Source organism: Camelus dromedarius, chromosome 21 (assembly GCF_036321535.1).
Source record: "Camelus dromedarius isolate mCamDro1 chromosome 21, mCamDro1.pat, whole genome shotgun sequence".
In the NCBI taxonomy this organism is placed as follows: Eukaryota; Metazoa; Chordata; class Mammalia; order Artiodactyla; family Camelidae; genus Camelus; species Camelus dromedarius.
In genome coordinates, this window is record NC_087456.1 from 8,600,405 (window position 1) to 8,622,003 (window position 21,599).

Below are 21,599 nucleotides of genomic sequence, written 5' to 3' on the forward strand. Positions count from 1 at the left end.
GGTAGTAGGATTAGTGGTAAGAAACTTTCTCACAGTCCAGTACTCAACATGTATCAAAAACCTTAAGGGATTGTATGCCTTTAATCCCAAAATTCTACAGATTGATCTACTCTTTAAAAAAAGTAGTCACCACGGGTTTTTGCGGGGATTGATGTACAGGTGTTACCTATGTTATTATTTATGAAAGTGGAAAAGTCAAAAGAATCTAAATGTGGAATATGTTCCAAACAATGTTCTGGAAATAATCTGCTAAAAGGAACAAGGCATGTGATCTGTTAAGAAAAAAGATTAAAATATGCCCGAATGCATAGACAAGAGAGAGAAATCTTCCAAATGGAATCAGAAAGTACATTCTTACTCTGAAATATTACTCAGCCAACCAAGATGTTGTAGAAATAGCTAAGTGCAGGTGTGTGTATTAAAGATTACACATTAAGTAGTCAACAGTGGTTCTTTCTAGCAATGGGCTAGAAGGTAATTTATATTTGCATTTTACAAATTTTCTATAAGAAATATGCATCTTCTGAAATTTACTTTTAAAAGTTAAAATAAATAAGTCAATGAGCATCTACTTAAGGTACTTGTCAAAAAAGATTGAAATGCAGAGTAGATAAACAAGATTATACTGTACAGCACAGGGAAATATATACAAGATCTTGTGGTAGCTCACAGCAAAAAGAAAATGTGACAATGAATATATGTATGTTCATGTGTAACTGAAAAATCGTGCTCTACACTGGAATTTGACACAACATTGTAAAATGACTATAACTCAATAAAAAATGTTTAAAAAAAGATTGAAATATTTTAAATGCTTGGAAATGATTTTAAATGTCTAGGAGTTATCTGTTACTTGCATGTTAGATTAAATTTGTCTGTAAAATGACCTGTGCTTCATATGTTTTTAGGAGCAGCATTCTTGATATATTTTTCCTGATTCTTCAAAATGCTGCCTCTTCTTGAGTCAATATTAGCAAAATATATCTTTATTTCTAGTATTCTCATTTTCAAATTCATTAGCATAGAATAAAACAGATGTTCAGTTATTTTTATTCCTTCTGAATCTGTGACTGGTCAGCCATGTGTATTTTGTATGCTTGTGCTCTATTTATTTTGTGTTAGTTGTGCTTGAGCTTTGGATTTTATGTATTTCATAATCCATATTCCATCCTGTACCTCAGTAATAACCAACTGAATAAATACCAATGCCTTCAACAGAGAGAGAATTAAATTTAAAAAGGAATTCAGTGATATATAAAAGTTCTCACTTACAATGAAAAGTATATGGACAGTAATAATATGTGAGTACATTTACTGAAATAATATTCAGAAGAGCAGGAGTCATGATATTGTGGTTATCTAGTCTGCAGTTGTGTGAACAGATGTCTGTATATTAGCCAAGAGAAGAGAAGAGCAGAAGTGTTCTGAATATTGTCATTTGGGTCATTTTTCTAAGTGGTTAGCAAAAGTCATGATTGAATACAAGTTTAAGGAATTGGGGTTTTAACTTGCTGTCCCTTTTCCCAGGTATTCTTTGTGGGCCACCCCCAGCCATCGCCAACGGAGACTTTGTCAGCACCAGCAGAGAATATTTTCCATATGGAACGGTGGTGACCTACCGTTGCAACCTTGGAGAGAGAAAGAGGAAGCTGTTTGACCTCGTGGGTGAGCCGTCCATATACTGCAGCAGCGAGGACAATCAAGTTGGCATCTGGAGCGGCCCTCCCCCTCGCTGCATTATGCCTAACAAGTGCACGCGTCCAGAAGTTGAAAACGGCATCATGATGTCTGAGAACAGAAGCTTATTCTCCTTACATGAAATGGTGAGGTTTGCGTGTCAGCCTGGCTTTGCCATGAAAGGACCCTCCACTGTTCAGTGCCAAGGCCAAGACCAGTGGGTGCCGGGGCTGCCCAGATGCTCCAGGGGTGAGTCTGACTGAGGCTTTGAAGGGGCCCCCAGATGACAGGAGTTGTAGGAGGATGAGGAGATTAGTGCTTGTTCTGGGGGAAGGATGTGTGGTGAGCGGTGTGAGTACATTTGGGGAGAGGCAGCATGAAATTAAGGGGACGTGTGCGCATGTACGGACGTGTGCACTCGTGTGTATGTGCCTTCATTTGAGAAACAAGATTTAATTCATCAAGGAAGGGGACATTAGGGCCTCTCCTACTGACCAATTCTCTAGACACAAGACCAGCTCCGTTATTTCTCAGTTATACTGAAGAATCATGAGAACTCTCTGGTCAGGCCTATGATACTCTCAGTGACTCTTTACAACTCACCTTTAACTTGTGCTAGTCTTATATCCATATGACAATGAAGTTAGCTTGGCTTTTCAGAGGTTTAAGAAATTACCTAAATTACGTGCTTCTAAGTGGCTTACCCAGGAGCAGGCTGCAGTGTGTCGGCCCAGAGGCAGGATGCTGAGCTTCTTGCCACACTTTTATCAGCATTTATCACAGAAAGTAACCGACTCATAAAGAAAAATATCCTAGGCTAGGAATAGGGACAGAGATGGTAAATTTTTTTCTGGGTCCACCTCCTACATTTGTCATTAGAAATCTGAAAATGAAAGTGAAAGTAACTTGTTCAAAGTCCAATCGATTTTTCATTCAGAATTAGATATAGATTAGGTTGAAGTTCAGATGAGTTCTGATGATGCCTGAGCACACACCCAAAGGACTATGAGTGGAGGCAGCCACTCCTTGAGTCACACACTCTCTAATAAATGTGCCCTCTCCTTACACAGACAGGCTTGTGTAGTGGAATTTGTTCTTGATGACTAGTCCTGTCTTCTCATGCCACAATAGCTGGCTTATGGGTGGATGGGTAAATGCGGCTGATACCTAGGGACAGGGATAGAGCTTACAACCTTTCCACCCATCCGCATCAGCCTCTTAAAACCACTGACAGAGCAGCTGGAGGACAAAAGGCCAGAGATACGAATAAGAATTGTTACTGCACTTTGATCATAGAGGTGCAAGAAAAGAGTTAAGGGGAAATCTTTTTAATAGATTTAGGCTCAGGCAACCTTCTTATTACTGGGAAGATAAAGCTGTAACTTGGATTGCCACTTCAGCACATAGGTGGGTGGGGTAGCAGCCCACCAATACTTTTTACTCTGTGCTGAATAGTTAGCAGTGGAAGAAGGGACCACATGCCTAGTAAACTTATGAATGCATTTTAGAGCTGGTTGTGGGAAGAACTGGCTTCTAACTGTCTACCCCTCACCATCTGTGAGGTTGTTGGCCATACCTCTTCCCTACTCTTAACTTCCACATGGAAACAAGGGGGCTCTGGATTATCACTGGAATTCCTTTGTTATATCTGATCCTCTTTAATCATGAGCCTCTAACTCCTTGGAAAAGATGAAATTTAGGAAAAGCTATTTCCCTATAACTGACAAGTACTTGACTGTTCTTTCCCAGTATGTCAGCCACCTCCCCAAATCCTGCATGGTCACCACAGCCCCAACGACAAGGATGACTTTTCCGCTGGGCAGGAAGTGTTCTACAGCTGTGAGCCCGGCTATGATCTCAGAGGGGCTGCTTCTCTGCGCTGTACGCTCCAGGGAGACTGGAGCCCGGCAGCCCCCACGTGTGCAGGTGCCTACATGCTCAGCCGCTCCGACAAATTTAGGTTTTGTCTTATTCTCCATGTGGAAGTGTTATTTCTGTTTTTTTCTTTTTCTCCAGTCAAATCATGTGCTGCCTTGTTGGACCAGCTCCCTAATGGCCGAGTGCTAGTTCCACTTAATCTCCAGCTTGGGGCAAAATTGTCCTTCGTTTGTGATGAGGGGTGAGTGTGAGGTTGTGTGGCCTGCTGGACACTGAAATTGGGGTTAATTTAAAAAGGGAAGGTTTAGCGTGACTTACAAAGAATAAAACGTTCAGGGATATTAAATTTGGGAAGTGTATACGGGAAGTAAAAGTAATGAATAGTAGAACCAGTAACATAAGATATGAAGTAAAAACTGAGACATTATTATATTAAATGGTAGTTTCAAAGACAAGTACAACTGCTGGCTATGAGTATATATAAGTGAAACATAAAGTGAAGAATTCATATTTTCAATTAGGAAAGCAAAATTAGAAATTTGAAGCGTTCCAGAATAAGTTTCATATATGACAAAAAGCTTATTAAAAACAACTAAGATCATTTAATAAATATTTCAGGGAAAATTTTAACCATCAAAAGTGAATTTTGTAATAGGAGTGAAAGTATAAGACCAAGCATTTATTATCCAGTCATTTGTCAGCTGGTTAGTAATGGGCCAAGGGCTCTGAACTGAGATCATGGTGGCTGATGTTAATGTTTCCAGAGGGCATTAACTTGTTTATGTGAACCTCAGGCCCTTTACAGTGTGCAAATCTCTACATGGAAATTCTTAAACATGAGCAAGAAAGCACCCAATCTCAAAATGTCCCACAGAGTCCTTGGCAGGCATGAAATACAAGCACCCAAGAAAATTTAGGAGCCATCAGGATCCAACGTCCATTGAGAGTTTTGGATGACTACCTGCCAAAGTCCTTTCCAATCTCCTTTTGTTTTTCCCCGGGATGATACACACATCCATAGCCCAACGTGCTGTTGTGAGACTTCTACATGAACATCACAAATGCAAAAACAGAAGAGCAATCTTTCTCCTTCTAGTTAATCTCTGCTCTTCCAGTCTACACTGGGAGGCTGTTGCATTTTGATAGTGACCATGAGTACATTTGTCACCTTTATCAGGTAATGACCAGGGATAGATTGATTTCTCTGAGTCTGGGTCCTGGATGTAGGAGATGGCAGCCTTCTTCAGTTTAGGCCAGGACTACATTATTATGTGACCAAGTGATTGTGCTTTGCCATTCTCCTTCAGTGGAGGCTGTGACTTTCCCAGATTGATGTGGCCTCTGGCAACTACTGGTTTCAGATCCTCCAAATGCTGAGTTTGTTGCAAACAGGATGGCATTTTGGCTGAGGAACTCACCTATTCACAACCATTATTTTCCTTAGATTCCAGTTAAAAGGCAGTTCTGCTAGTTACTGTGTCTTGGTTGGAACGGAAAGCCTTTGGAACAGCAGTGCTCCTGTGTGTGAGCGTGAGTAGAGGGGCTGGCACCTCATGCCAATCTCTCCCTTTGATCTGTTTGGTAATTTGAGGCATGGCTTCATTAGCGTTTGATTCTAATCTGAATTATTGATGAATAGTATCACATATTTCAGTAGTATTTTAGTGTGAGTCAGTGTGTAGTGATGTACTTTGCTATGCATCACATGTTTTGGGAACCATCTAATCAGTATCAGTCATTTTGAATTTTGTCTTCTTTGTCATAACTCCTGCTGGGGTTGCCTCTAGGTCAGGAGACATTAATAATGTAAAGTGTTGGCAATTATTTTCTTTTTTCCTACTTTCCTTCTTTATTTTTCTTTTTTCCATTAAGTGGAGTCATTCTACATTTTTTTATATTGGCAAATATACAAATAAGAAACATTCATTCATTTATTCATTTATTAAACACATACTATGTGCTTGATGTTTTTCTAGGCATTGGTGTTATAGCAATGAACATGATGAGCGAATTTTTTGTCCACATGTTATTTCTGGTCAAGTGGAGAAATCGAGAAGCAAAAAAAGAAAAAAACAAAACAACGAAAGACAACATCATTGCTATGGAAATGATAGATCACACAACATAGGAGTGAGGGGAAAGTGGAAACGTCATTACACAGAGTGAACAGTTTACGATTCCTTAAACACTCAAAACATGTATCTAAATAAATTATGCTGAAGATTCAGATAATTACCCCATTAAAAACTGAGAGTTTCCTATAGGCAATGCCACTAGTGATTTCTCCTAATCTACCCATTTGTATTTTCCCAATGGAAGATAGGACTTTGCTTCACCTCTTGATCCTAAAGACTGGAAACTATAAATATACTTAAACAATCAAATGTTACTAAAATGTTCATGTTGCTGGAAAACTACTCAGTCATCCTCTGCTGTGTTGTGTAGCAAAACTTTCTTTAAAAACAAATCTTTTAGAGACCCTTGCTCTTCAGGAAACTCGACATCCACTGACGTATCATGACAAATGGTTGTCCTACTGCCGTGTGTTAGAGCTCAGCTATTGAGTGGACTCTACCTCTTATTATTCATGACTCTTTCTAGTTTGAGTAGCTCCTTCCAAATCCCAAGCCCAGTTAGAAGCACCAGTTAGAAGTGAGGGAGGAACCGTTTTAAACACACAAGCAGATCCTAGAAAACAGTAACAATTTGACGTTGGACAGAAAGTTAGAAAAAAATAATAACTCATAAACAAATATGCGTATGAAGAAACAAGGCAGTCTGAGCCACTCAGAATATTTACAATGAACCATACATGTTTCCACTCATTGTGACAGCACGTCCATGATAATCAAGATTGATGGTCAGTTTCCATAAGTCATAAAGGAAAGGTTTCAAGTCTGTAAGGTGATGAACACACATGGAATACACTGTAGAGCTGTTTGCAGAGAATGTAAGCTCCTTGGAGGACAAGAATTTATCAGCGCCCTTTGCTGTGTATCCCCAGGGCCCTGATGAGAGGCTGACACAGAACAAGTGCTCAATTAATATACGTTGAGTAAATGAATTAGTTACCTTCCAATAGGTTATTTTTTCTTCTTTAACAGTTTTGATACTTAATTAACAGTGCCAAGTTTCTATTCTGCCGAAAATTAAAGGTCTGAAAGATTGGGATAGCCAAAATTTTGGACCTTTTCATTAAAAAAAAAAAAAAGACTGAAATCTCATTTCATTTTGTCCATCTCATCAAAGGCCTTACGGACCATGTCATAGCCTTCGTGTCTTTAGGTAGCACCAGCCTTAGCACCCTATGTCTGTAGCGTACCTCTGGTGAGACTCTTCAGTGAAACTTAAGTCTTTTGTCTTCTTTCCAGAAATTTTGTGTCCAAATCCTCCAGACATCCTTAACGGGAGACACACGGGAAACCCTCTGGAAGTCTTTCCTTTTGGAACAGAAGTGACTTACACGTGTGACTCGCACCCAGAGACGGGGGTGATCTTCAGCCTCACTGGGGAGAGCACCATCCGCTGCACCAGTGATGGTCACGGGAACGGGATTTGGAGCAGCCCTGCCCCTCGCTGTGAACTTCCTGGTCAGTGCTCACTGCCCCACATTCCAAATGGCTTTGGAATATCTAAACCAGACTCTAAATTTCTGTCATATAATGTTGTGTTTATTTGTGCTCCTGAACCAATTAAATGCCAAATCACTAACAAAATGTTTTGAGATACATGAACATGCAAGATTCTGATGATCTTTTTTCTAGAGGTCTGAGGTAAAGTGAGGGAAGCAGTGGCGGCTGGCTCTCTTCCTAATCAGAATTAGAAGGAAGGTGTTTTCAAAGCCTAAGCATTGAAAGCAAATACCTATGAGCCTTAACTGGACCATGTTATATCATTTCACAGGATCTGGAGAGAAGCACAGGCCAGCAGAGAACAAAATCTGCCAAAATGGCTTTTAATAACCTGTTTGACCTGAGACCACTGTGCACTGTCTGTGAACATCGGGCTGCATCGTAGTCCCCTACAAAAATTCCTTTAGCCAACTTGGGTTAACTTCTAAGATAAAGTGAAGCTTACTTGCTCCTTAGCCCCATACTAATTTAACCATTGATATCTTCCCACTTTGATGGAACAAAGATCAAAGGATTGTGAACGCTAAGGAAAAGTGCAAAATAGAGTGTGTATTTCTAAGGCCTGCAGAAGGTTTCCTAAGACACCCGACAGAGCTAAGACACGCACACCAGAATGTAAAGTTGGGAAGGAGAGAGTACGTTGTAGAAGTGACCCTGGTCCTGGCATAACAGACTGACCCCTGGGGAACTCTGAGAGACAAGAGCAGTTCTAGAGAAAAAGGGACCAAGTGCAGACACTCAGAAGGTATTTTTTGCCCTCACTTTCCTTCTCTACCACCATGGCTTCAACACAGGTGTCCCTCTGGGCCTCTTGACAAATGCAGAGACCTGTCAGATTCACTGAATCAACAGCCAGAGGCAATCTTCTCCTAAGTTCTATGATTTTTTTTTTCCCACCAGAACCCTATCGTGAGATGGCAGCTGTAGTTTTATCAGCTAGAATTTTACATGGAGACCTGCCAGACCATCTTCATGTGTGATTTAGCCTTAGCTGGTAGGTTTTAGTCGTAAAGGGGGATTCCTTTTACTAGAAGCCATTACAGCTAAAATTCAACGTCAAAAATAAAAGGGAACCAGGTAAAGTAGATGAATGAGTTTCCTGTGATGACACGTTGAAATTAAGCACATTTTCAGTGAGGTAAAGTATTAAACTGTATTAAAGGGATGAGAAACTGTTTTTCAAATCTTGACACGGAGAACTGTCTGGATGCAAAATTGGCTCTAGTATAACTTTTACTATTTGGAGAGATATTTGAAAGGGAGGTGGAGGACAGCTACAGAAGAAATTAAAGGAGAAGTTATTGTCAAAACCAAAAAGGAAACAACTTCTATTTTTCCAAACCTATGCACTTTTTACATTTCATTCTACTTGAATCCACAGCGAGTCTGTACTCCTCAAGCTTAGAGCTATAATTTATAGGGGCCGGGAACTCCACCTAGAATCACATTCAACATACACTTCTAACAGTGTTTTCTTATAATAAGAACTGTACTTTCTGTTTCTTTGTTTTTTCTTTGAAGAGATGCTCCTTTTTCTACATTGTGTTGACATGGTCGGCTTGAAAATCAGACCTAGAAAGTTGGTGGTTGCTTCCTAATTGTAAGAAATACACACCTTGAGGTGCCCATTCATGCTCCTAAGCCCCCCAGTGGAGTCTGAGGCACTGAAGTACAAGGAAACCAGACAGGAACCCTGGGCGGAAGCACTCTTTCTGGCTCCGTAAAAATGTGGAAAATTGAACTGGTGCTGTGTTTTACAGTAAATTGTATGCGTAAAATGCCCAGAGAGCAAGAGTGCTCCAGATAGTTTCTTTCCTCATGGACACGTGCTCAAGGATCTTTCTCTCCGAAGGTCACAAGGAAATCACCGTTCCAAATCTGACATCACATCTAACAAGAAAAAGACAAGTAAGAATGGTATCGGGTACCTTTTTGTTCACTCTGATGTTCTTGATTTCTTGGTCTCTAGGTCGCTGTACCGCCCCAGATCCTTTTCAGTTTGCCAAGTTGAAAATCCCAACCAATGAATCTGAGTTTCCCATTGGGACCTCTTTAAAGTATGAATGCCGCCCTGAGTACCGCAGGTACTCATTCTCTATCACGTGTCTAGCAAACCTCACGTGGTCCAGTGTCAAAGATGTCTGTAAACGTGAGTAAACCCTGCCTTGGAGCAGTCCCACATTTATCAAAGTATCTGTAGTATCTTACTTTTTTTTTTTAACCCAATTTCAAAATAAGAAAAGTCTATTTGTTAAACTTGTTCAGATAGGTGAGTGTAAGACTTAGTCTTGTAGGTCATCCTGAAATATTGGTTGAAATATTTATGTCATTAGAATGTTTCAAGGAATATTTGTGTGTGGGAAAAGTCCATCTTTTATGGGGAAGTAAATATTGAATTACTCCAAATCAGGAAACAGAATTTCAGGAGACATAAACTGCTTGAATAAGAAGGTAAGAGAAAAATTTTTATACTGGTGGGATACAAACTCACACATAACGTTAATAGTTTGATAAAAGATTTGAGGCAAATATAAGATAGATCTGGAAAGGAGGTATTTCTAGTGTGGTGCTTGGGAAGTGGCTGATCCTGAGGAGTCTGGTGATGTTCCTCAAGGTGAGAAAAATGTGCGGATCCCTCAGAATTGCAGACACTGTTCGGGAAGCTGCAGTCAGGTGGGGACTAATGTGTTATGGACCAACAAAAGTTCAGACAATTCTTCCTGGCTCCAAAACTCTGTTTCTTTTTCAAGGAAAGTCATGTGAAACTCCTGCAGATCCTGTGAATGGCATGGTGCACATAGACACAAACACCCAGTTTGGATCCAGAATTATGTATACTTGTAATAGAGGGTGAGTTGACAGCAACATCTCTTGGGTCAAGAGTTGCAGAACAGCAATACTACCTTCGGGCCACATCTCAGAAAGGAAAGCTAGGCTGTTACCATCTGCTCTTAAAAAGCTAGAATACAGGCGTTTAACTCCTGATTGAAATGAACAACGTTACAGGAGGATTCGAGGGATAATCTGCATTCTTGCTGGAAACCAGGGCAGTGCGTAGAAGAAGAGCGAGGTATTCACCAGGTAGAAAGGAGGAGGGTGGACGGAGGGCATAGTCAAAGCATACGAAATCCCTGACCCAGGACAGATACTGAAGGAAGGGGAGGCCATGGAGCAACCAGATGAGAAAGCACATCTTAAAGGTAGATTCACTGTGGGTCTGGCATGGCTGCCATAACAAAGTATGACAAACTGGGTGGCTTAGGGCAACCTCAAAAATTTATATTCTCATAGTTATGAAGGAAATCAAGGTGTCAACAGGATGTACTCCCTCCAAAGCCCCGAGGCAGTTTCCCTCCTTGCCTCCTGCATCTCATGGGAGTCTCAGACCTTCCTTGGCATGTGGCACTGCCTCTCTAATTTTTGCCTCCATCTTCCATGGCCATCTTCACCCTGTCTCTGTCCTCGCATGGCATTGTCCTCTCTGTGTGGTCCATGTCCAAAGTTCTCTCTTTTTAAAAGTATGCCAGTCATATTGGATATGGGCCCACCCTAATGACCTTATCTTAATGTGATGTTATCTTCAAGACCCTATTTCCAAATAAGGTCACATTCCTGGGGGTTTCACGTCAAGGCTTCTACATACCTTTTTGGGGAGCACTAGTCTACCCATAACAGAGCCCCCTGTGAAAATGTCAGGTTTAAAGGGTACCCTGGGCAGCAGTCCCACCTTCCATGCTTAGTCTTGCTCAGCACACAGTGGAGTTTCAGCCTCTCACCCAATGTGAGCATCTGAGCCAGATAGAGAATACAGGACAAATGTGTACTGCCATGATAAACACGGAAAAGAAACTTGTACCTTCAGTATATTTGCAAAAGAAGGTGTAACAGATGGTAGTACCTATAATCTATCAGAGTAAAATTAGAGTAAATCTATATACTTGTTACTGCTCTGAGCTTTTCTGAGTGCAATCTGTCATTTAATGACTGTGTCCTTTTTATCCTGTAATACTGAGTAAGGGTGAACATCTCTGTGGTATTAGAGAAAAAACCATAGAGCTTATGATATGTTGCAGGAAATTACTGTCAAAAAGATCAATGTGAAAAAATGAGAAGGTATCTCCGCTTATAAATTAGAATTACTTTCAAGAAATAGGTGGAACTTTTAGAACAATCTCCTGTTTACATATTGAGCCAGATTCAGTTGCACACTGCTTCTGTGAAGCTAGTTAGAAAATTGAGAATGTTTGCATATGAATTAAAAGTACAATTGTCAAACTAAAAAAATCTGTGATAAACACACTGAATATATAGAAAATTAAGGAGAATGCAAGAAGAAAAATTAATCAAATTCTCCCAGAATTCAGTAGAATAGGATAAAGGAAAGGGGGGAAAAGAAGATATGTGTTAAAGAGAATGAGGATTTAAATTCCACGTAACAAAAGTTGCAGAAGAGGAAACAATAAGCCCATAGCATTCCCACAACTAAAGAATGTCCTTTTGTATTTCAGAGAAAACACCACCACCAAAATAAACCTTCAAGAACACAGAAAGGAAATTAATAAATTTGTAAAAAGCCGACAAAAGAAATTAATTTATGCTGACATCACATTGATCTTTCACATGGCTAAACCGCCGAAGATAGATTTCCTCATGAGCCAACCTGGTAGTCACGTCAAGGGGCTCCAGATGTACATTCAGTATAAACAAGGTCCCCAGACCACACCTGTATACTTTCCAGGAAGCATACTTGTGGAGAAATAGAAAAAAGATAAACTCAGGCAGTCCACAAGCATTGAAAAAAAAGGGAGAATGATAAGTACCAGTGAGGCAGAATATTGGCCAAAACAAAAAAGGCAAAACCAAATTTTAAGAAACATGATCAAATATTTTAACAAAGTAATAAAACTAAGTATAACGACAGAATGAGTTGGTACAAGGAAAAACATTTCTATGTAATCATAAAGTAATTAGAATTTGTACAGTCATAGAGCATATCCATAAAAATAGAAAATGGGAGAAAGCAAGAAAACAAGCTAGATTTCTATTATAGAGGAAAGGGGCAGATTATAGTTACTTTGACACCAAAATTGAGAAAATTGGTTTAAATTCATGCATTGTGTATACATATAGCACATGCATATGAAATGAAAATTATATTTATTTATTTATTTTAACATTTCCTCATTGAGAAACTTTTAAAGGAACATTAGGTATTTAGCTTCCAAATTATTACAGCACTCAAAAGATGTTCAACTCTCTGTTTCATGTAGCAAATGAGGGGGAAGGGAAAGCAATAACAGAGATTATATCTGTCTGTTCTGTCAGAAATGTTTGGGGCAGACATCCTTACCATTGGACGTTATGAAGGAGGCAGTGATGACAAAAGCAAGATCAAACACATGATTTAGGTCAGTAAAGGTGGATAGTTTAATCTCCTTGTTGTAAAACAGAAACTTCCAAATAGAATCAGAAGCTTCACAATCTAGACATATTCACAAGATACATGCCTAAACTAAGATGACATAACAGGGTTAATATACAGCGTGTGTGTGTGTATGTGTGTGTGTGTGTGTGTATCAGGAAAATACAAAATGAATTTAAATGGCAACAAAAATAAGAGGGGAAAACCCAGATGTTAAGAAGAAAATAATCAGACAGGTCTGTAAAGGGATTGTTTTATTTTGGTACTTCATTGAATCCAAAATGAAACCAAGAAATTAAGAAGCAGTGGGAGCCATGAGCAGTTAGAAAGGCAATATTCCTTTCAATAGTGAGAGAATAGAAAAACAGATGTAGGAAAGCCAGATAAAATGGATGGAGTTTAGGCGCGTCCCTGGACTTCTCTCAGATTGGAGCCTTTCGGCTGTGCCATGCACGCGAGCTGAGCAAGTTGATGGGATGTGTAGAGCACAGTGATCTTTCCTTTTTTCCTTTTAGGTATCGACTCATTGGTCACTCATCTGCTGAATGTATCATCTCAGGCTATTCTGTCATGTGGGACACGGGGCGACCAGTTTGTGAACGTGAGTTGAAATCTCTTTCCCCGTTTATCCCGTGGTCAATCCTAGAGCTGCCCCCTAGAATTACAAGGAACACATTTCATCCCTCTTGGCAACGGGATCCTCCTGATGGTATCTGAAGAAAACACTCATATCCTTCAAAGTGTTCACGATGTTTCAAGCTTCCGGTTCCTCCTGGTTTTTCCTTATCCTGGGGAATCATTTATTTTATTTAGTTTAAACAGTCATGTTGAACTCAATTCGAACAGCCCCAAATTTCCCTTGGTTGGTTGAACACCTTCCAGTTGAAGGTGACTCTCTTTACTGAAGTAAAGGAGCACAACATTGGTGAAGGTGCCCTGCGTCTTCTCTGTCAACTCTTACTCCCAGGTCATGTGTTCAAGTCCTGGGCCCTCCCTGCTTTCTTCTTCTCTGTCTGAACAGTGACAGGCCATGTTTCCTACAAGCTGTTTGGGCTATGAGATTCCTACACTGTGAGGCACTTAGAGGAGGGAGCAGCTGCAAATTCACAAAGAACATAAAGAGGCTGTAAAGCTGGGTTTGGTGCTAATCTGAAGAATTCAACATTCTCCAACCCAACTGGTAGTAGGATTAGTGGTAAGAAACTTTCTCACAGGTCAGTACCAAATATGCATCAGAAACTTTAAGGAATAACATGCCTTTAATCCTGAAATTCTACAATTTGGCTTACTCTTAAAAGAAAGTAGTCACCACAGGTTTTGGCCAGGATTAATGTACAGGTGTTACCTACGTTATTATTTATTATGGTGAAAAACTCAAAGAATCCGTATGTGGTGCCTGTTCCAAATAATGTTCTGGAAATAATCTGAGAAAAGGAACAAGGCACGTGATCTATTAAAAAAAGAAAGATTAAAATATGCCCGAATGGATATAGACAAGAGAGAGAAATCTTCCAAATGGAATCAGAAAGTACATTCTTACTCTGAAGCATTACTCACCTAACAGAGATACCGTAGAAATAGCTAAGTGCAGGCGTGTGTATTAAAGATTACACATTAAGTAGTTAACAGTGGTTCTTTCTAGCAATGGGCTAAAAGGTGATTGACATTTGTATTTTAAAAATTTTCTACAAGAAATATGCATCTTCTGAAATTTGCTTTTAAAAGTTATAATAAATAAGTCAATAAGTATCTACTTAAGGTATCTGTCATAGAGATAGAAATATTTGGGTGCTCTGGAATGATTTTAAATGCCTAGGATTTATCTGTTACTTGCATATTAGGTTAAATTTGTCTGTAAAAAGACTTGTGCTTCATATCTTGTTACTAGCAGTGTTTTTGATGTTTTTTTTTCCTGCTTCTTCAATATGCTGCCTCTTCTCAAGTCTGTATTGTCAAAATATATCTTTATTTCTAGTATTCTCATTTTCAGATTCATTAGCATAGAATAAAACAGATGTTCAGTTATTTTTATTCCTTCTGAATCTGTGACTGGTCTGCCATGTGTATTTTGTATGCTTGTGCTCTATCTATTTTGTGTTAGTTGTGCTTGAGCTTTGGATTTTATGTATTTGATAATCCATATTCCATGCTGTACCTCAGTAATAACCAATTGAATAAATACCAATGCCTTCAACAGAGAGAGAATTAAATTTAAAAAGGAATTCAGTAGCATATAAAAGTTCTCACTTGCAATGAAAAGTATATGGACGGTAATAATATGTGAGTACATTTATTGAAATAACATTGAGAAGAGCAGGAGTCATGATATTGTGGTTATCTAGTCTGCAGTTGTGTGAACAGATGTCTGTATATTAGCCAAGAGAAGAGAAGAGCAGAAGTGTTCTGAACATTGTCATTTGGGTCATTTTTCTAAGTGGTTAGCAAAAGTCATGATTGAATACAAGTTTAAGGAATTGGGGTTTTAACTTGCTGTCCCTTTTCCCAGGTATTCTTTGTGGGCCACCCCCAGCCATCGCCAACGGAGACTTTGTCAGCACCAGCAGAGAATATTTTCCATATGGAACGGTGGTGACCTACCGTTGCAACCTTGGAGAGAGAAAGAGGAAGCTGTTTGACCTCGTGGGTGAGCCGTCCATATACTGCAGCAGCGAGGACAATCAAGTTGGCATCTGGAGCGGCCCTCCCCCTCGCTGCATTATGCCTAACAAGTGCACGCGTCCAGAAGTTGAAAACGGCATCATGATGTCTGAGAACAGAAGCTTATTCTCCTTACATGAAATGGTGAGGTTTGCGTGTCAGCCTGGCTTTACCATGAAAGGACCCTCCACTGTTCAGTGCCAAGGCCAAGACCAGTGGGTGCCGGGGCTGCCCAGATGCTCCAGGGGTGAGTCTGACTGAGGCTTTGAAGAGGCCTCCAGATGACAGGAGTTGTAGGAGGATGAGGAGATTAGTGCTTGTTCTGGGGGAAGGATGTGTGGTGAGCGGTGTGAGTACATTTGGGGAGAGGCAGCATGAAATTAAGGGGACGTGTGTGCGTGTACGGACGTGTGCACTCGTGTGTATGTGCCTTCATTTGAGAAGCAAGATTTAATTCATCAAGGAAGGGGACATTAGGGCCTCTCCTACTGACCAATTCTCTAGACACAAGACCAGCTCCGTTATTTCTCAGTTATACTGAAGAATCATGAGAACTCTCTGGTTAGTCCTGTGATAATCTTGCCCACTCTTTAAAACATGCCTTTAAATTGTGTGATTCTTACATCGATGTGACAATGAGATTAGCTTAACTTTACAGAGGTTTAAGAAATTACCTAAATTACGTGCTACTAAGTGGCTTACCCAGGAGCAGGCTGCAGTGTGTTGGCGCAGAGGCGGGATGCTCTGCTTCTTGCCACAGCATTTATCACAGAAAGAAACTGACATAAGAAGAAAGATAACACAGCCTCCGAATAGGAACAAGGCTCTCAGAGGTTGTCAGTTCTGCTCCACCTCCTACATTTTATCACTAGAAATCTGAAAAAGAAAGTGAAAGTAACTTGCTGAAAATTCAACAGATTTTCATTCCTCTTAATAGATACAGATTAGGTGGAAGTTCAAATGAGGTCTGATGCCCGAGCACATACCCAAAGACTGTGAATGGAGGCAGCCACACCTTGAATCATTCACTCTCTAAGAAGTGTGCCCTCTCCTTTCACGGACCTGCTTGCTTAGAGGATTTTGTTTTTGACGGACAGTCTTGTCTTTGATGGACCGTCTTATGTCACACAAGCTGGATTAGGTTTGGATGGATAAATGTCGTGGCTGATACCTAGGGACAAGGATGGACCTTACAGTCTTTCCACCCACCCATCTCAGCCTCTTACAGCCACTGACAGAGCAACTGGGAAGAAAAAGAGCAGCCAGAGATATAAATGGAGATTGTCACTACACTTTGATCATAGAAGTGCAAGAAAAGATTAATGGGAAATCTGTTCAATATTTTGAGTCTCAGGCAAACTTCTCATTACCTGAAAGGTGACGCTGTGAACTAGATTGCTTTTCTAGCAAATATGTGGGTGGGGTAGAAGCCCACCAAAACTATTAACTCTAGACTAGGTAGCAGCAGTGGTAGAAGGAAGCCCATGCCTGGTGGACTTATGAATCATTTTAGAACTTGTCTTGGGAAGAATGGGTTCTACCTTTCTAGCCCTCAATTTCTGTGAGGTCATTGGCTACCCCTCTTCCCTGATCTTTACTTCCACAAGAAAAAAAAGGGTTTCCTGATTATCACTAGACTTTGTTAGATCTGATCTGTTTAATCATGGACCTTTAACTCCTTGGAAGAGTTCAAATTTTGGAAAATATATTTCCCTATAACTGACGGGTACTTGACTGTTCTTTCCAAGTATGTCAGCCACCTCCCCAAATCCTGCATGGTCATCACAGCCCAAACGACAAGGATGACTTTTCCGCTGGGCAGGAAGTGTTCTACAGCTGTGAGCCCGGCTATGATCTCAGAGGGGCTGCTTCTCTGCACTGTACGCTCCAGGGAGACTGGAGCCCGGCAGCCCCCACGTGTGCAGGTGCCGACATGCTCAGCCGCTCCGACAAATTTAGGTTTTGTCTTATTGTCTAAGCACCAGTGTTATGCCTGTATGTTCTTCTTTTTCTCCAGTCAAATCATGTGCTGCCTTGTTGGACCAGCTCCCTAATGGCCGAGTGCTAGTTCCACTTAATCTCCAGCTTGGGGCAAAAGTGTCCTTCGTTTGTGATGAGGGGTGAGTGTGAGGTTGTGTGGACTGCTGGACACTGAAATTGGGGTTATTTTAAAAAGGGAAGGTTTAGCGTGACTTAAGAAGGGAGTCATTCAAGGATGTTAACATTGGGGAGTGCATTTGGGAAGTAAGAGTAAAGAACAGATGGAACCAATAGCTAATAAGGAAAAATGGAGACATGTATTACATGGCAGGTTCAAAGACCAATACCATCACTAGGTATGAGTACATATAGGCGGCACGTAGAGGGAGGAAATCACATGTACCAAGCAGGAAAGTAAAAAGGGTAATGTGGAGAGTTCCAAAAAAGTTTGATATGTGACAAAAAGCTGATTACAAATAGCTAAGATCATTTAAGAATTATTTCTGAAAAATTTTTAGCTATCAAAAGTGAATTTTGTAATAGGAGTGAAAGGATGAGAACAAGCTTTTCTTTATCCAGTCATGTGTCACCTGGTTAGTAATGGGCCAACGGCTCTGAACTGAGATCATGGTGGCTGATGTTAATGTTTCCAGAGGGCATTAACTTGTTTATGTGAACCTCAGGCCCTTTACAGTGTGCAAATCTCTACATGGAAATTCTTAAACATGAGCAACAAAGCACCCAATCTCAAAATGTCCCACAGAGTCCTTGGCAGGCATGAAATACAAGCACCCAAGAAAATTTAGGAGCCATCAGGCTCCAACGTACATTGAGAGTTTTGGATGACTACCTGCCAAAGTCCTTTCCAATCTCCTTTTATTTCCCCTCTGGATGAGTCACACTTCCATAGCCCAGCATGCTGTTGTGAGCCTTCTGAATAAACATCTCTTAAATGTAGACACAAAAGAACAATCATTCTTCTGTTTCCAGTTAATCTCTGCTCTTCCAGTTCATACTGGGAGCTGTGTTACTGGCTGTTCCAGTGTCAGCACTGGGAGGCTGTTGCATTTTGATAGTGACCATGAGTACATTTATCACCTTTATTAGGGAATGACTAGGAGGGATTGAATTATCTGAGTCTAGAACCAGAATGTAGGAGATGGCAGCCTACTTCAATTTAGTCCAAGACTCTATTATTATGTGACCAAGTTATTGTGCTTTGCCATTCTTCTTTAGTGGAGGCTGTGACTTTCCCAGATTGATGTGGCCTCTAAACCTCTGTCACCTACTGGCTTCAGATCCTCCAAATGCTGAGATTTTTGCAAACAGGATGACATTTTGGCTGAGAAACTCCCCTATTCACAACCATTTTCTTCCTTAGATTCCAGTTAAAAGGCAGTTCTGCTAGTTACTGTGTCTTGGTTGGAACGGAAAGCCTTTGGAACAGCAGTGCTCCTGTGTGTGAGCGTGAGTAGAGGGGCTGGCACCTCATGCCAATCTCTCCCTTTGATCTGTTTGGTAATTTGAGGCATGACCTGAAGGGCAAGGGTTCTTCCATTTTCTAATCAGAATTATTGATAAACAGTGTCACATATTTTGATAGTATTTTATTGGGAATCAATTTGTAATGATGTACTTTGTTGTGCATCATGTGTTTTGGGAACCATCTAATCATTCTGTGTCATTTTAAATTTCCCCTTCATTGTGATAAATCCTGTTGCTCTTTGCCTCTAGGTCAGGAGAGATTAGGTAACATAAAGTTTTGAAAATTTTGTTATTTTTCTTTTTCCTTCTTCCCTTCTTTCTTTTTCTTTCACCAAGGTGCAGTCATTCTACAGTTTTTTTTTATATTGGCAAATATACAAATAAGAAATATTCACTCGTTTAGTCACTTATTGAGCACAAGTATGTGCTTGATGTTTTTTAGGCATTAGTGTTATAGCAGTGAACATAATGAGTGAAACTTTTATCCATGTCTTATTTCTGGTCAAGTGGAGAAATCGAGTAGCAAAAAACAACAACAACAACAACAACAACAAGAACAACAACAAAAACAAAAACAAACGACAATGTCATTGCTAAGGAAATGATAGATCACACAACTTAGGAATGAGGGGAAAGTGGAAACGTCATTACACAGAGTGAACAGTTTATGATTCCTTAAATACTCAAAACATGTATCTAAATGAATTATGCTGAAAGATTCAGATAATGACCTCATTAAAAACTGAGAGTTTCCTATAGGCAATGCCACTAGTGATTTCTCCTAATCTACCCATTTGTATTTTCCCAATGGAAGATAGGACTTTGCTTCACCTCTTGATCCTAAAGACTGGAAACTATAAATATACTTAAACAATCAAATGTTACTAAAATGTTCATGTTGCTGGAAAACTACTCAGTCATCCTCTGCTGTGTTGTGTAGCAAAACTTTCTTTAAAAACAAATCTTTTAGAGACCCTTGCTCTTCAGGAAACTCGACATCCACTGACGTATCATGACAAATGGTTGTCCTACTGCCGTGTGTTAGAGCTCAGCTATTGAGTGGACTCTACCTCTTATTATTCATGACTCTTTCTAGTTTGAGTAGCTCCTTCCAAATTCCAAGCCCAGTTATAAGTGAGGGAGGAACTGTTTTAAACACAGAAGCAGACCCTAGAAAACAGTAACAATTTGACATCAGATAGAAAGTACAGAATAAAAAATAAATCATAACAAACCTATGCATATGAAGAAACAAGGCAGTCTGAGCCACTCAGAATATTTACAATGAACCATACATGTTTCCACTCATTGTGACAGCACTTCCATGATAATCAAGATTGATGGTCAGTTTCCATAAGTCATAAAGGAAAGGTTTCAAGTCTGTAAGGTGATGAGCACACATGGAGGACATTGTAGGGCTGTTTGCAGAGAATGTAAGCTCCTTGGAGGACAAGGACATCATCTGTGTTCTTTGCCATGTGTCCTCAGGGCCCTGATGAGAGGCTCACACAGAGTAAGTTCTCAATTAATATATGTTGAGTAAATGAATGAGTTACCCTTCAATAGGTTCTTTTAGTTCTCTAACACTTTCGGTGCTTCACGAAATGTGCCAAACTTCTATACATTCTGCAGAAAGCTGAAAGGACTGGAGGATCGGGTTAAGCAAATTCTATTGTATTTTTTCGTTCAAGAAAAAGAACAAACTGAGACTGAAATCTCATTTCATTTTGTCCATCTCATCAAAGGCCTAATGGACTGTGTTGTAGCTTTCATGTTTTTAGGTAGCACCACCCTTAGCACCCTATGTCTGTAGCGTACCTCTGGTGACACTCTTCAATGAAACTTAAAGCTTTTGTCCTCTTTCCAGAAATTTTGTGTCCAAATCCTCCAGACATCCTTAACGGGAGACACACAGGAAACCCTCTGGAAGTCTTTCCTTTTGGAACAGAAGTGACTTACACATGTGACTCGCACCCAGAGACGGGGGTGATCTTCAGCCTCACTGGGGAGAGCACCATCCGCTGCACCAGTGATGGTCATGGGAACGGGATTTGGAGCAGCCCTGCCCCTCACTGTGAACTTCCTGGTCAGTGCTCACTGCCCCGCATTCCAAATGGCTTCGGATTATCTGAACCAGACTCTCCAAATTTCTGTCATTACAATGTGCCATTCAACCAATCAAATGCCAGCTCAGTAATGTAATGTTTTCAGATGCACGATCATGAATCAGCAAAATCCTGACGCTCTTACATCCTTGGGGGCTGGTGAAACAGAGGGAGGCTGTGGACAGTGGCACCAGTTCTAATCAGAATTAGGGGGAAAAGGTTTTCAAAGCATAGGCATTGGACCAATTACCTAGGAACCTAAAAGGACCATGTTATACCATTTCCAAGGTTTTGGAGAGAAGTACAGGCCCCAGAGAACAAAATCTGCCAAAATGGCTTTTAATAACCTGTTTCACCTAAGAACACTGTGCACTGTCTATGAACATCGGGCTGCATTGTAGACCCCCACAATAATTACTTTAGTCATCTTGGGTTAAATTCTAAGCTAAAATGAAGCTTACTTGCTCCTTAGCCCCATGGTAATTTAGCCATTCATGTCTTCCCACTTTGGTAGAAAGAAAGATCAAAGGATGTGAACACGAAGGAAAAGTGCAAAATAGAGTGAGTATTCCTAAGGTCTGCAGAAGGTTTCCTAAGGCACCCAACAGAGCTAAGACACCCACACCAGAATGTAAAGTTGAGAAGGAGGAAGTAAGTTGTAGAAGTGACCCTGGTCCTGGCATAACAGACTGACCCCTGGGGAACTCTAACGGTGTAGAGGAGTTTTGAAAAATAAAGGTACCAAGTGTAGACACTCAGAAG

The 21,599-nt window shown here is 40.3% G+C and overlaps 1 protein-coding gene across 1 annotated transcript in view; it reads left to right on the forward strand.

The window, feature by feature from the left end:
- LOC105098600 (complement receptor type 2) overlaps positions 1 to 21,599 on the forward strand; it is a 101,538-nt gene that overhangs the window by 49,533 nt on the left and 30,406 nt on the right. Inside the window, exons 18-30 of the mRNA XM_064477133.1 lie at positions 1,528 to 1,926; positions 3,427 to 3,603; positions 3,694 to 3,796; positions 5,000 to 5,085; positions 6,927 to 7,145; positions 9,157 to 9,336; positions 9,938 to 10,037; positions 13,125 to 13,210; positions 15,116 to 15,514; positions 17,016 to 17,192; positions 17,285 to 17,387; positions 18,629 to 18,714; positions 20,600 to 20,818. Coding sequence (XP_064333203.1) covers positions 1,528 to 1,926; positions 3,427 to 3,603; positions 3,694 to 3,796; positions 5,000 to 5,085; positions 6,927 to 7,145; positions 9,157 to 9,336; positions 9,938 to 10,037; positions 13,125 to 13,210; positions 15,116 to 15,514; positions 17,016 to 17,192; positions 17,285 to 17,387; positions 18,629 to 18,714; positions 20,600 to 20,818 — 2,334 coding nt within the window. The remainder of the gene's footprint in view (positions 1 to 1,527; positions 1,927 to 3,426; positions 3,604 to 3,693; positions 3,797 to 4,999; positions 5,086 to 6,926; positions 7,146 to 9,156; positions 9,337 to 9,937; positions 10,038 to 13,124; positions 13,211 to 15,115; positions 15,515 to 17,015; positions 17,193 to 17,284; positions 17,388 to 18,628; positions 18,715 to 20,599; positions 20,819 to 21,599) is intronic.